Below are 13401 nucleotides of genomic sequence, written 5' to 3' on the forward strand. Positions count from 1 at the left end.
ATGCTAGAGTTTTGGAATGAAAATCCATCATGTCAGGCAGTGTCTGTGGAGGGTAGAATTTCAGCGCAATGATCCTTTAGCAGATCTGTAAAAAGTGAGAAAACAGTTTTGAAGGGGGGATGTCTGTTAAAGAATGAAGACAAGTGTTTTGTTCCAGTTATGCTGGTGCTGGAAGCATGGCGGCCTTTGTGGGCTGCTTCCAGTGTGTCCCAGAGCTGCGTCGGTTGTAATAAAAATTTTGAGTGGTTTCCTAATCCGATAAGATGGACTCTTGACCTCACAATCTACCTTGTTATGACCTTGCACCTTATTGTCTGCCTGTACTGTACTTTCTCAGTACTGTTTAACTGTAACACTATTATTTGTTTTCCCTTGTACTACCTTGATGCACTGTTGTGATGAATTATGCATGGATGGTATGTAAAGCAGGTTTTTCACCTTACCAAGGTGCATCTGACAATAATAAACCAAATATCCTCTCTTTCCTTCTCTCCCATGGTCCACTCTCCTCTCCTTTTAGCTTTCTTCTTCTCCAGCCCTTTACCTTTTACATGCAGCACTTCTCAGCTTCTCATTTCTTTCCCCACCACCCACCTGGCTTCACCCCATCACCTAGCTGGTCTTATTTCCCCTCTCCCCATCTTCTTATCCTGTCATCTTCCTCTTCCATTCCAATCCTGATGAAGGACCTTGGCCCCGAAACATTGACTATTCATTCCTCTCCATAGATGCTACCTAACCTGCTGAGTTTCTCCAACATTTTGTGAGAGTTGCTCTGGATTTCCAGGATCTACGGAATCTCCTATGTTTACAAGGTGTCGACTTCTTAACAATCTCCATTGGTGCTGCCTGACTGCTCAGTTTCTCCAGTGTTTAGTGTGTACTGTTTTGGATTTCCAACATCTGCAAAATCTCCTGTGTTCCAAGTTATTCCAGTGCCCTTTGTTATCGTAGGAACAGGGTGAGATATGCCAACTACTGGAGTGGTGCCGCAGCAACAACCTGGTACTCAACGTCAGTAAGACGACAGAGCTGATTGTGGTCTTTGGGAAGGGTAAGGCGAAGGAACACGTACCAATCCTCATAGAGGGATCAGAAGTGGAGAAAGTGAACAATTTCAAGTTCCTGGGTGTCAAGATCTCTGAGGATCTAACCTAGTCCCAACATATCGATGTAGTTATAAAGAAGACAATGGTTATACTTCATTAGGACTTTGAAGAGATTTGGCATGTCGACGAATACACTCAAAAATTCAATAGATGTACTGTGGAGAACATTCTGACAGGCTGCATCACTGTCTGGTGTGGAGGGGCTACTGCACAGGACCGAAAGAAGCTGCAGAAGGTTTTAAATCTAGTCAGCTCCATCTTGGGTACTGGCCTACAAAGTACCCAGGACATCTTCAGGGAGTGGTGTCTCAGAAAGGCAGTGTCCATTATTAAGGACCTCCAGCATCCAGGGCATGCCCTTTTCTCACTGTTACCATCAGATAGGAGAAACAGGAGCCTGAAGGCACACACTCAGCGATTCAGGAACAGCTTCTTCCCCTCTGCCATCCAATTCCTAAATGGACATTGAAGCTTTGGACACTACCTCACTTTTTAAAAAACAGTATTTCTGTTTTTGCACGTTTTGTTTATCTAGTCAATATATGTCTACCGTAATTGATTTACTTATTTATCATTATTTTTTACATTTTATTTAATATTTTTTTCTCTGCTAGATTATGTATTGCATTGAACTGCTGCTGCTAAATTAACAAATTTCACAACACATGCCAGTGATAATAAACTTGCTTCTGATCTGATTCTAATACCCAAAGTCAGCAGAAGGAAAAGCACCTTATACAACAGCAAGGTGCCTGGCAGTCCTTAGGACATCATGTTGAATTCAAAGGTTTCTGATGTGAACCTTTCCTGTTTGTGGACGGACTAGCTACCTCAGTCTCTTTCTCTATCGATGCTGCCTGTCACAGCCAACTGTAATAAATCTAATACTGATGCAAGGCTTTTCTGCTCTCCGAATTGTGTGGAATTTTCCCCAGCAGTGGTTGCCAGCAGAAAGCCTTGTAATTTTAGGGGAAGAGAAGTTCCCCCGTCCCTTCAATTGAGGACATCTTCGAAAGGCAAAATGGTGACATCCGTTATTAAGGAACCCCACTGTCCAGGACACTCCCTCTTCTCATTATTACATTGGGAAGGAGGTACAGAAGCCTGAAGATACACACTCAACATTTTAAGAACAACTTCTTCCCCTCCAACATCAGGTTTCTGAGTGGTCCATGAAGCCATGACACGACTTTGCCTTTACTGCTCTTTTATGTTCTAGTTATTTATTTGTTGTATGTTATTGTAACTTAGAGTTAATTTTTGTTTTTCACACTGTACTTCAGCTGCATGATTTGAACACGTTTTCAAACAAATTTCACGACGTATGTCAGTGAAAATAAACATAAAACCTAGGAATAGAATTAGTCCATTCAGCCCTATGAGTCTTCTCCGCCATTCCATCACGGCTAATTTATTACCCCTGTCAACTCCATTCTCCTGCCTTCTTCCTGTAACCTTTGACACCCTGATTAATCAGGATCCTCTCATTGTCTGCCTTAAGTATAACACAACAACTTGGCCTGCTCAGCTGTCTGGCAAAACTTGATTCTCATTCTGGTTTTCACCTTGGGATTCCCAGAATCCACAATTTCAAAATAGATCTTAGCAGTCTGTGGGATAGTAAGCTGATGAGATTTTGTTTTAATGCACTGCCCAGTCGTGGTTAGGACCGGATTTCCATCCTGTGTTTGATGTCTTCTTGATTGATTCCTTTTTCTTTTCTTTTCAGATCACTCCCAACAGCACGATGGCAGTGCACCGGACGAAGGCCGATGCCTTAGTCAAATGGGTAAGCATCGAGCTCAGTGTTTGTTTGTGGGGTATGAGACAGATTTGGGACTTCCAGCCCACCATGCCTATACAGACCCCAGCTATTGATTACTATTTAAATAAAAGTCAATACACTCGGTGGCCATTTTATTAGGTACAGGAGTAGTCTTGTGCTACTGTAGCCTATCCACTTCAAGGTTCAACTAGTTGTGCATTCAGAGATGCTCTTCTGCACACCACTGTTGTAACACATGGTTATTTGAGTTACTGTCACCTTCCTGTCAGCTTGAACCAGTCTGGCCATTCTCTGACCTCTCTCATTAACAAGGTGTTTTCACCCACAGAACTGCCACTCACTGGATTTTTGTTTTGTTTTTTTCTTTTGCCCCATTCTCTGTAAACTCTAGAGACTGTTGTATGTGAAAATCCCAGGAGATCAGTTTCCGAGATACTCAAACCATCCCATCTGGCACCAACAGACAACTGAACCTCTTGACCATGTTTGTATGCTTTTATGCATTGAGTTGCTGCCACATGATTGGCTGATTAGATATCTGCATTAAATACAAGATGTTCAGGTCAACCTAATAAAGTGGCCACTGAGTGTACAATTAAATCAATATTTTTTCTTCACTTTCTCCTTTTTAATGCCGAGATAATTCCCGATTCTTTGCCAGACCATCATCATATCAAAGATCTGATTGAGTGGAAATGGACTTGGTGTACGAGTCATGCTCTGGTGGGGTGTGGTAGTTGGTGTTCTGTAAAGCACAGGCAGGCTCTCTGCTATGCATGGAATTAAGGGAATACTCAGATCTGCCTTCAGTCGTTCGTCGTTTGGGATGTGGACCTAACCAGGTTTTATTGTCCATCTCATTGTTTCTGAGCTGAGAACTGTTTGAGAGCCAATTATGTAACTAGGTCTGAGGCTGCACAGAAATAAGAGGGTAATGAAGCGTGTGATGCTGAGGCTATATAAGGTGTGGGTCAGACTGCACCTGAAGTATTGTGAGCAGTTCAGGGCATTTTGTCTAAGAAAGGATGTACTGGAATTGGAGAGCGTTCAGTGGAGGCTCATGAGAATGAAAGGGTTAACATGTGAAGAGTTACTGCTCTGGACTTGTATCTGCTGGAGTTTAGAAGAATGAGGGGGGGAATCTCGTTGAAACCTATCAAATATTGAAAGGCCTGGACAGAGTGGATATAGAGAAAATGTTCAAAGTAAATTTATTATCAAAGTACATATACAGCCCTGAGATTCATTTTCTCAATAAATCCAATGCCATAATAGAGTCGGTGTAAGACTGCACCAACAGGGTGGACAACCCGTATGCAAAAAACAACAAATTGTGCAAATACAAAAAAAAAGGAGAAAAAGAAATAATAATAACAAAACTAACTTGCAGAAGAGCAGAAAGGATGCTGTAAGAGTATGATAGGATGTAAAGAACAACTGGTAATGGAATTATGTAATTCTAAATCTAGCCCAGAGGAAAAGCAGAAATCTTTCATGTTCTTGTATTGAATATTAAAAACATGTAATTCTGTCCCACACTCATGGTTAATAGAAACTCTTAATATATATAAGTTACACCCAATACTTGTGAGATTACCACAACATCTGATGAACCATTGGCATACTATAATCACCCTATCTATTAACTAAAAATGAGCAACCATCATTATCAAAATAAATGGAGGCATTTTCAGGGCGTATCTAAGCCCACTATGGTTCTGTCTAGTTTTAAACCCGCTCTCCAGTGAATCGGATGAATATTGGATGTCAAATCAGAAACAACCAAACAAATTATACCTTGACGTACAAAAAAGCTGGGTGAACTCAGCAGGTTGGGCAGCATCCATTGAAAGAAGCAGTCAATGTTTCGGGCCGAGACCCTTCGTCAGGACTGATGCTGCCGACCTACTGAGTTCATCCAGCTTTTCTGTACGTCTTGATTTGACCACAGCATCTGCCGTGTACTTTGTGTAAATTATACCTTGACACACCTACACATGGATGGTTTGAAATTACATGCTCCTCTGTCAGTAAAGCTGAAGTAATTAATTCAAATAGAACTATTTTCTAAAGTTATAACCATGGCCTTTGGACTGGGTAAATGCAGAACATTAAACATAAAGGAAGGTGCAATAGAGCTAATAGAATACAGAACAGAGCAGCAGTGTACAACACAACCAATGGAGGTCCAGTCAGTGCTGGGAGCAGAGCACTTCAAAGAGTTTACTCGCAGTTTGGCGAAGCTAGTATAAAAGGAGAGCCTCAGGGTCGTTCAGACATTCCAGGAGGCCAATTAGCATCGGGAGCAGAGCACTGAAAATTAAACAAAAGTACAGAAGGGGCAAGCGGTGTGACCATTGTCAGGAGTAGGCCAGCGTTAAGAGTAGGACTGTCAGAGGCTTCAACGAGAAGAGACTGAGGCCAAAGACACAGGTTAGAAGATTTGGTGTTGGTTGCCCATTGTACAGATATGGCAGTGGAATGCTCCTGTACGATGTGGGAATTCATGGGAAGAGCAGCCATCTCCAGCTTCTGAAGACCACATTAAGGAGCTGGAGTTGGATGTACTAAGGATCATCCGGGAGGTAGTGCATGTATTTGATAGATATGAATTTTGTGCAGATGGTTATATCCAGACTCAGGGGCAGGAATAGCTGATGAGTGTGCCAGGCTTTAAATGTTTCAAAAAGAACAGGCAGGGAGGCTCTGCTAATCAGGGATAGTATCATGGCTGCAGAAAAGGAAGAAGTCGTGGAGTCATGAGTCATTGTGGGTAGAAGTCAGAAACAGGAAGGGGACAATAACTCTACTGGGTGTTTTTTATAGATCCCCCCACCCCCCAGTAGTAAAAGAGACATTGAGGAGCAGATAGAGAAGCAGACTCGGGAACAGTGCAATAATAATAGGGTAATATTGACTTGCATCCTCTTAGAGCAAGGAGTTTATATGGGGTGGAGTTTGTTAAGTGTGTTCAGGAAGGTTTCCTGACATTATATGAGTAGATAAGCCAACTAGAGGAGAGGCTGAACTTGATCTGGTATTGAGAAATGAACCTGGTCAGGTGTCAGATCTCTCAGTGGGAGAGCATTTTGGATGTAGTGATCACAACTCTATCTCCTTTACCGTAGCACTGGAGAGGGATAGGAGCAGATATTTTGGGAAAATATTTAATTAGGGTAAGGGGAAATATGCTATTAGGCAGAAACTTGGGAGCATAAATTGGGAGTAGATGTTCTCAGCGAAATGCATGGCAGAAATGTAGCAAATATTCAGAGAACATTTGCACTGCATTCTGCATTGGTATGTTCCATTGAGACAGAGAAAGGATAATAGGGTAAAAGAACCATGGTGTACAAAGGATGTAGAAAATCTAGTTAAAAATCAAAGAGAGGCTTATAAAAGGTTGAAGAAACTAGGCATTGTTAGAGCTCTAGAAAACTACAAGGGTGCCAGGAAGGAGCTCCAGAATGAAATTACGAGAGTTAGAAGGGGCCATGAGAAGGCTTTAGTGAGCAGGATTAAGGAAGACCCAAAGGCATTCTGCAAGTATGTGAAGAGCAAGAGGATGAGCCGTGTGAGAATAGGACCACTCAGTTGCAAGAGTGAAAATGTACATGGAGCCGGAGGAGGTAGTGGAGGTACTTAATGAATACTTTGCTTCAGTATTCACCAATGTAAAGGACCTTGGCAATTGTGGGATGACTTACAGCGGACTGAAACGCTTGAGTGTATAGACATTAAGAAAGAGGATGTACAGGAGCTTTTGAAAGGTATTGAGTTAGATATGTCGCTGGGACCGGACGGGATGTACCCCAGGCTACTGTGGGAAGCAAGGGATGAGATTGCTGAGCCTCTGGCGATGATCTTTGCATCATCAATAAGGATGGGAGAGGTACCAGAGAATTGGAAGGTTGCAAACGGTGTTCCCTTGATAAGAAAGGGAGTAGAAATAACCTAGGAAATTATAGACCATTGAGTTACTTTCGTGGTGGGCAAGTTGTTGGAGAAGATCCTGAAAGACAGGATTTATGAGCATTTGAAGAGAGATAATATGATTAGGGATAGTCAGCATGGCTTTGTCAAGGGCAGGTCATGCCTTATGAATTTGCTTGAATTATTTGAGGATGTAACAAAACATTGATGAAGTTAGAGCAGTGGATGTAGGGATGTAAGGAGGCATGGGATCCAAGGAGACCTTGCTTTGTGAATCCAGAATTGGCTTGCCCACAGAAGGAAAAGAGTGGTTGTAGACGGGTCATATTCTGCATGGAGGTCGGTGACCAGTGGAGTGCCTCAGGGATCTGTTCTGGGACCCTTACTCTTTGTGATTTTTAAAAATGACCTGGATGAGGAAATGGAGGGATGGGTTAGTAAGTTTGCAGATGACACAAACGTTGGGGGTATCATGGATAGTGTGGAGGGTTGTCAGAGGTTACAGCGGGACATTGATAGGATGCAAAACTAGGCTGAGAAGTGGCAGATGGAGTTCAACACAGATAAGTGTGAAGTGGTTCATTTCAGTAGGTCAAATATGATGATAGAATGTAGTATTAATGATAAGACTGTTGGCAGTGTGGAGGATCAGAGGAATCTTGGGGTCTGAGTCCATAGGACACTCAAAGCCACTGCGCAGGTTGACAGTGTTGTTAAGAAGGTGTATGGTGTGTTGACCTTCTTCGACGTGAGTTTAAGTTTAAGAGCCGTGAGGTAATGTTACAGCTACATAAGACCTTAGACTCCAATTGGATTACTGTGCTCAGTTCTGGTCACCTCACTACAGGAAGGATGTGGATGCAGAGCACAGAGATTTACAAGGATATTGTCAGGAATGGAGAGTGTGCCTTATGAGAATAGGTTGAATGAACTTGGCTTTTTCTCCTTGGAGCAATGGAGGATGAGAGGTGATCTGATGAGGGGCATTGATCATGTGGATAGCCAGAGGCTTTTTCCCAGGGCTGAAGTGGCTAATACAAGGTTAGTTTTAAGGTGCTTGGAAGTAGGTACAGAGAGGATGTCACGGGTAAGTTTTATTTACACAGAGTGGTGCGTGCGTGAAGTGCACTGCCAGCGAAGGTGGTAGAGGTGGATACAATAAGGTATTTTAAGAGCCTCTTAGATGGGTACATGGAGCTTAGAAAAGTAGAGGACTATATGGTAGGGAAATTCTGTACAGTTGCTGGAGTAGTTTACATGGTTGGCACAACATTTTTGAGGGGCCTGTAATGTGCTGTAGATTTCTGTGTTTCTGCGTTTCCAATATGAAACATCTGGGACAGCTATGAAGTACCTGGGACAGCAGCAGCAAAGAAAATTGATCAAAGTGCTATGAAGGGAAATCTTGCGAGAGAATTTACTTCAAGTCTTAAGAAAATCTGCCAAACATCTTGACAGTAAAAAAATAACAATGGCAATAAACACTTCATTATACCTATATTAACATATTCTTTTGGCATGATATCTTTGTCCAAAACTGATCTGGAAAATTTACAAATGAAAATAAGAACTGAAATGACAAATTTTAGAACAGGTGCACTTGAACACACTTAGATTAACACTATCTAGGAGAGAAGGAGGACATAAAAATTACACAACAGTCAGGTAAAACTTGTATAGATATATTTTCATCAACAAAAACTAGATTTACCATTTTATATGAGTAAGTGCAATAAGAAGTATATATCACTAAGCTTAACTGAGAGCACAACCCAGAAAAATGAAGTTATCAGTACAGAAGAAAAAGTCAACCAGTGTACAAAGAGCATGACCCTCCATGGAAGACATCCCCACAATCTGAGCAGACCAGATGTCCACAAGAAAGTGTCGATTGCCTGGCTCAGAGTTGGAGACCTTTTCCCAGAAATGGAAGGGTTCCTTGTGGCAATTCAGGACAGGGTGGTTAGCCCAAACAAAATCAAAAATACATAACAAAAGACCAACAAATTCAAGAGAATAAATCCAGAAAATGCCAAAAGAAACCAGAAACAATCCAACACGTTATAGTATCCTGCAGCAGTTTAACTCAATCTGATTACTTACACAGGCACAATGAAGTGGCAAATATCATTCACCAAAACTTTCCTTTAAAATACAAATTCATAAAGGACACCAGACCTTACAAGCCTGATCCAGTTTTAGAGTCAGCATCCTACAAATTATATTATGTAAATCAGAAAGTAAAAAACACCAGAAATATGCTGAATTAAGAGAGGAAATGGAAAGACTTTTTGAACATGAGCAGGGTATACATTGTCCCAATAATAATACCTACTACTCGTATTATCCCAAAGTCACTGCACTGACACAATAATATTTAAGCAAATCTCCAGAAAGCCACAATACTAAGCACCACGAGAATAGTCTGAACGTTCCTAGCAAGTGAGAAATTAATGTGCTTGGCTATCCCGGTACCTCAGGTTTTACTAGCTTGAGCTGAGAAAATATTAAAAGTAAAATAATAATAAACAAGCAATAAGTATCAAGAACATGAGATGAAGAGTCCTTGAAAGTGAGTCCATAGGTTGTAGGAGCAGTTCAGTGTTGGGGTGAGTGAAGCTATCGCCTCTGGTTGAAGAGTCTGTTGGTTGGGGACTATGCAGAGAATCAAGGTATATAAATGTAAAGACATAAGGGACTAGTTTAGTTTAACTAGACTTTTAATCAGTAGTTTAATTAGTTTGGTGCCACATGATACAAGATACAATAGAAGGGTCTATTCTTCTGCTATACATTTATATCTGTATAGATAGAGTGGATAGCCAGAGGCTATTTTCCAGAAATGGCTAATACAAGGGGGCATAATTTAAGGTGATTGGAGGAAAGTATAGGTGGGGGGTATTAGAGGTAAAGAGAGAAGTGGGTGTGTGGAATGTGGGGCCAGTGGCGGTGATAGAGGCAGATTTCAGACACTTAGGCACATGGTTGAAGGAGAAATGGAGGTTTATGTGGGAGGGAAGGGTTAGATTGACTTTAGAGTAGATTGAAGGTCAGCACAACATCATGGGCCGAAAGACTTTGCATCAGTCTTCACTGGAATACACTAGCAGTGTGTGATATGTTGAAGGGTGTGAGGGAAGAGAAGTGAGTATGGTTACTTTTACAAGGGAGATGATCAAAAAACTGAAAGCTAAGGGTACATAGTTACCCAGACCAGATGAACTGCATCCTAAGGTTCTGAAAGAGGTAGCAGTAGAGATTGCGGAGGCATTTGTAATGATATTTCAACATAATTAGACTCTAGCATGGTGCCAGAGGGCTGGAGAATTGCAAATGTCTCTCCACTCTTTAAGGAAGGAGGAAGGCAGCAGAAATGAAGTTATAGACCAGTTAGCCTGACTTCAGTGGTTGGGAAGATGTTGGAGTCAATTGCTAAGGATGAAGTTATGAAATACTTGGTGACACAGGACAAGAAAGGTCAAAGTCAGCATGGTTTCCTTGATGGAAAAACTTGCCTGACCAACCTGTTGGAATACTTTGAGGAGATTACAAGTAGTATAGATAAAGGGGATGCAGTGGATGTTGTATATTTGGACTTTGAGAAGGCTTTTGACAAGGTGACACACATGAGGCTGCTCACAAGTTAAGAGCTAATGGTAGTACAGGCAAGTTACTGACATGGTTAGAGCACTGGCTGATTGGTGGGAGGCAGTGAGTGGGAATCCTTTTCTGGTTGGCTGCCAGTGACTCGTGTTCCACAGGGGTCGGTGTTGGGACCGTTTCTTTTTACGCTGTTTATCAGTGATTTAGATGATGGAATAGATGGCTTTGTTGCCACGTTTGCAGATGATATGAAGATTGGTGGAGGGACAGGTAGTGTTGAGGAAACAGGTGGGATGCAGAAGGACTTCGACAGATTAGAAGAATAGGCAAGGGAATGGCAAATGAAATACAATGTTGGAAAGTGCACGGTCATGCACTTTGGTAGTAGAAATAAATGTGCAGACTATCTTCTAAATGGGGAGAAAATTCAAAAATCTGAGATACAAAGAGTCTTGGGAGTCCTTGTGCAGAACATCTTAAAAGTTAACTTACAGGTAGAGTCGGTGATGAGGAAGGCAAATGCTCTGTTAGCATTCATTTCAAGAGGTCTAGAATACAAGAGCAGGGATGTGGTGCTGAGGCTTTACAAGGCACTGGTGAGGTCTCACTTTGAGTATTGTGAACAGTTTTGGGCTCTTTAAGAAAAGATGTGCTGGCACTGGAGAGGGTTCAGAGGAGGTTCACAAGAATGTTTCTGGAAATGAAGGATAGATACATTATTGATCCCAAAGGAAATTACAGTGACATTACTAGTGCACAGATACAAATATTAGTAGAGAAGTAGAAAAAATAAAAAAAATAAGTTCCTAAACATTCTAACAGGAGGGTTCAGCACTTCCCTGGCTATAGGTTGACTCATTGTAGAGCCTAATGGTCATTCTATATAAGAATGACTTCATAGAGTGCTCTTTGGAGCAGCACAGTTGTCTTAGTTGGCTACTAAAAGTGCTTCTCTGTTCAGCCAAGGTGTCATGCAGAGGATGGGAAACATTGTCCAGAATTGCCAGGATTTTCCATAGGGTCCTTTGTTCTACCACAGCCTCCAGTGAGTCCATTTTGACTCCTATAACAGAGCCAGCGTTTCTGATCAGTTTATTGAGCCTCTTGGCATCTCCTGTGTTGAAGCCATTGCCCCAGCACACCACTGCATAGAAGGTTGTATTGGCAACAACAGACTATTAGAACTTGTAAAGGAGAGGCCTGCATACTCCAAAGGACCTCAGTCTCCTCAGGAAGTAGTGGCAACTCTTATACAGAGCCTCTGTGTTGGTGCTCCACTCAAGTCTTGTCATCCAAGTGCGCCCCCTGGTACTTGTAGGTTCTCCCCACATCCACGTCCTCACCATCAATAGTAACAGGGAGCAATCGTACAAGGAACATTTGATGGCTCTGGGTCTTTACTCACTGGAATTTAGAAGGATGAGGTGGGGGGGGGGGGGGGAAATCTCATTGTAACCTTTTGAATGTTGAAAGGCCTAGATAGCGTAGATGTGGAAAGGATGTTTCCCATGGTGAGTCAGTCTAGGACAAGAGGGCACAGCCTCAGGATTGAGGGGTGTCCATTTAAAACAGTTGTGTAGAAATCTCTATAGCCAGGGGATGGTCAATTTGTGGAATTTGTTATGACAGGCAGCTGTGGAGGCCAGGTTATTGGGTGCATTTAAGGCAGAGATTGATAGGTTCCTGATTGGACATGGCATCAAAGATTGCAGGGAGAAGGTCGGGGAGTGGGGCTGGAGAGGGGAAAAAATGATTAGCCATGACTGAATGGCAGAGCAGACTCGATGGGCCAAATGGCTTTATTGGGCCCTGTGTCTTATGGTCTTATGAAAAGGCCTGTACTGTTCTATGTTCCATGTTTCTAACTAACAATATCTAACTAATTTTGTAATGTGAAAAATTAGTGGGAATTTGCTTTATTTTTGGCATTAACACTAACTTGAGCATGGGATCTATGTGGAAGGTTTTTTATTTTTAAGTTACATAGAACGTGGCAATACTCTTTGCCTACGTTGCAAATCATTAACTTTCAAGATTTTAACTTGCTCACTTAAGGTTTTGCCTTTTTGTTTTTTATACAGATTAACAGCCTTAAATTGTCAGAAGAAATAGGAGGTCTGGCAGCTCTCCAGGACTGTGCTGTATTCGTCAGTATAGTGTGCAAGATGTGAGTAACACAACTTTATTCAAGAGCTTTTAGTCAAAGTTGATATTTTATAGTTCTGGGTAGGATTAAGCAATAATTATTGAAATCAGCCCAGGTTTGTGTCATGGTAGGGAAGTTACAACAGATTGTAATTAGTGGAAGTATCCCAAGTGCATTGTGTCCTGTTCGACCACGGCTCAGTGGACACCAGTCTAGCTTTGGTAGAAATTATTTGGTTCAAATCCTACTCCCAGTGTTTTGACACAAAAATCTGGCTAACCCTCTTCAAAGTAGCGTGACAATATTACGGTGCCATTGACGAAGGTTCAATTCCCCCCACTGTCTGTAAGGAGTTTGTATGTTCTCTCTATGACCATGTGAGTTTCCTCTGGGTGCTCCAGTTTCCTCCCATGTTCCAAAGATGATGGGTTAGGGTCAGTGAGTTGTAGGCATGCTACGTTGGTGGCAGAAGTGTGTTGTCACTGCCCCAGCACATCCTTAGACTGAGTTGGTTGTTGATGCAAATGATGCTTTTCACTGTATGTTCCAAAGTACATGTGACAGATGTCCCTAATGTATCTATCTGCTTTTAACACTACTGTCAGCACACCCACTACTCTCAATGTAAAAAAAATACATACCTCTGACATTCCCCTTATACTTTCCAACAATCAACTTAAAAGTATGCCCTCTTGTATTAGCTATTTCTGCCCTGGGAAAAAGTTTCTGGCTGTCCACTTTAAATATGCCTGTTATCTTGTATACCTTACACACTTGGTGTACATACAAGTATCTTTGCTTATTCATTTGATTTTTCTATCATC

At 41.8% G+C, this 13401-nt stretch overlaps 1 protein-coding gene across 4 annotated transcripts in view; it reads left to right on the forward strand.

Moving 5' to 3' along the window:
- LOC140727101 (nuclear mitotic apparatus protein 1-like) overlaps positions 1 to 13401 on the forward strand; it is a 158202-nt gene that overhangs the window by 38413 nt on the left and 106388 nt on the right. For all 4 annotated transcript variants that reach the window (XM_073044367.1, XM_073044366.1, XM_073044365.1 and 1 more), the window contains 2 exons: positions 2839 to 2898; positions 12513 to 12598. In XM_073044367.1, the coding sequence (XP_072900468.1) occupies positions 2857 to 2898; positions 12513 to 12598 (128 nt within the window). In that variant the 5' untranslated portion in view covers positions 2839 to 2856. The remainder of the gene's footprint in view (positions 1 to 2838; positions 2899 to 12512; positions 12599 to 13401) is intronic.

This window comes from Hemitrygon akajei, chromosome 4 (genome assembly GCF_048418815.1).
Source record: "Hemitrygon akajei chromosome 4, sHemAka1.3, whole genome shotgun sequence".
In the NCBI taxonomy this organism is placed as follows: Eukaryota; Metazoa; Chordata; class Chondrichthyes; order Myliobatiformes; family Dasyatidae; genus Hemitrygon; species Hemitrygon akajei.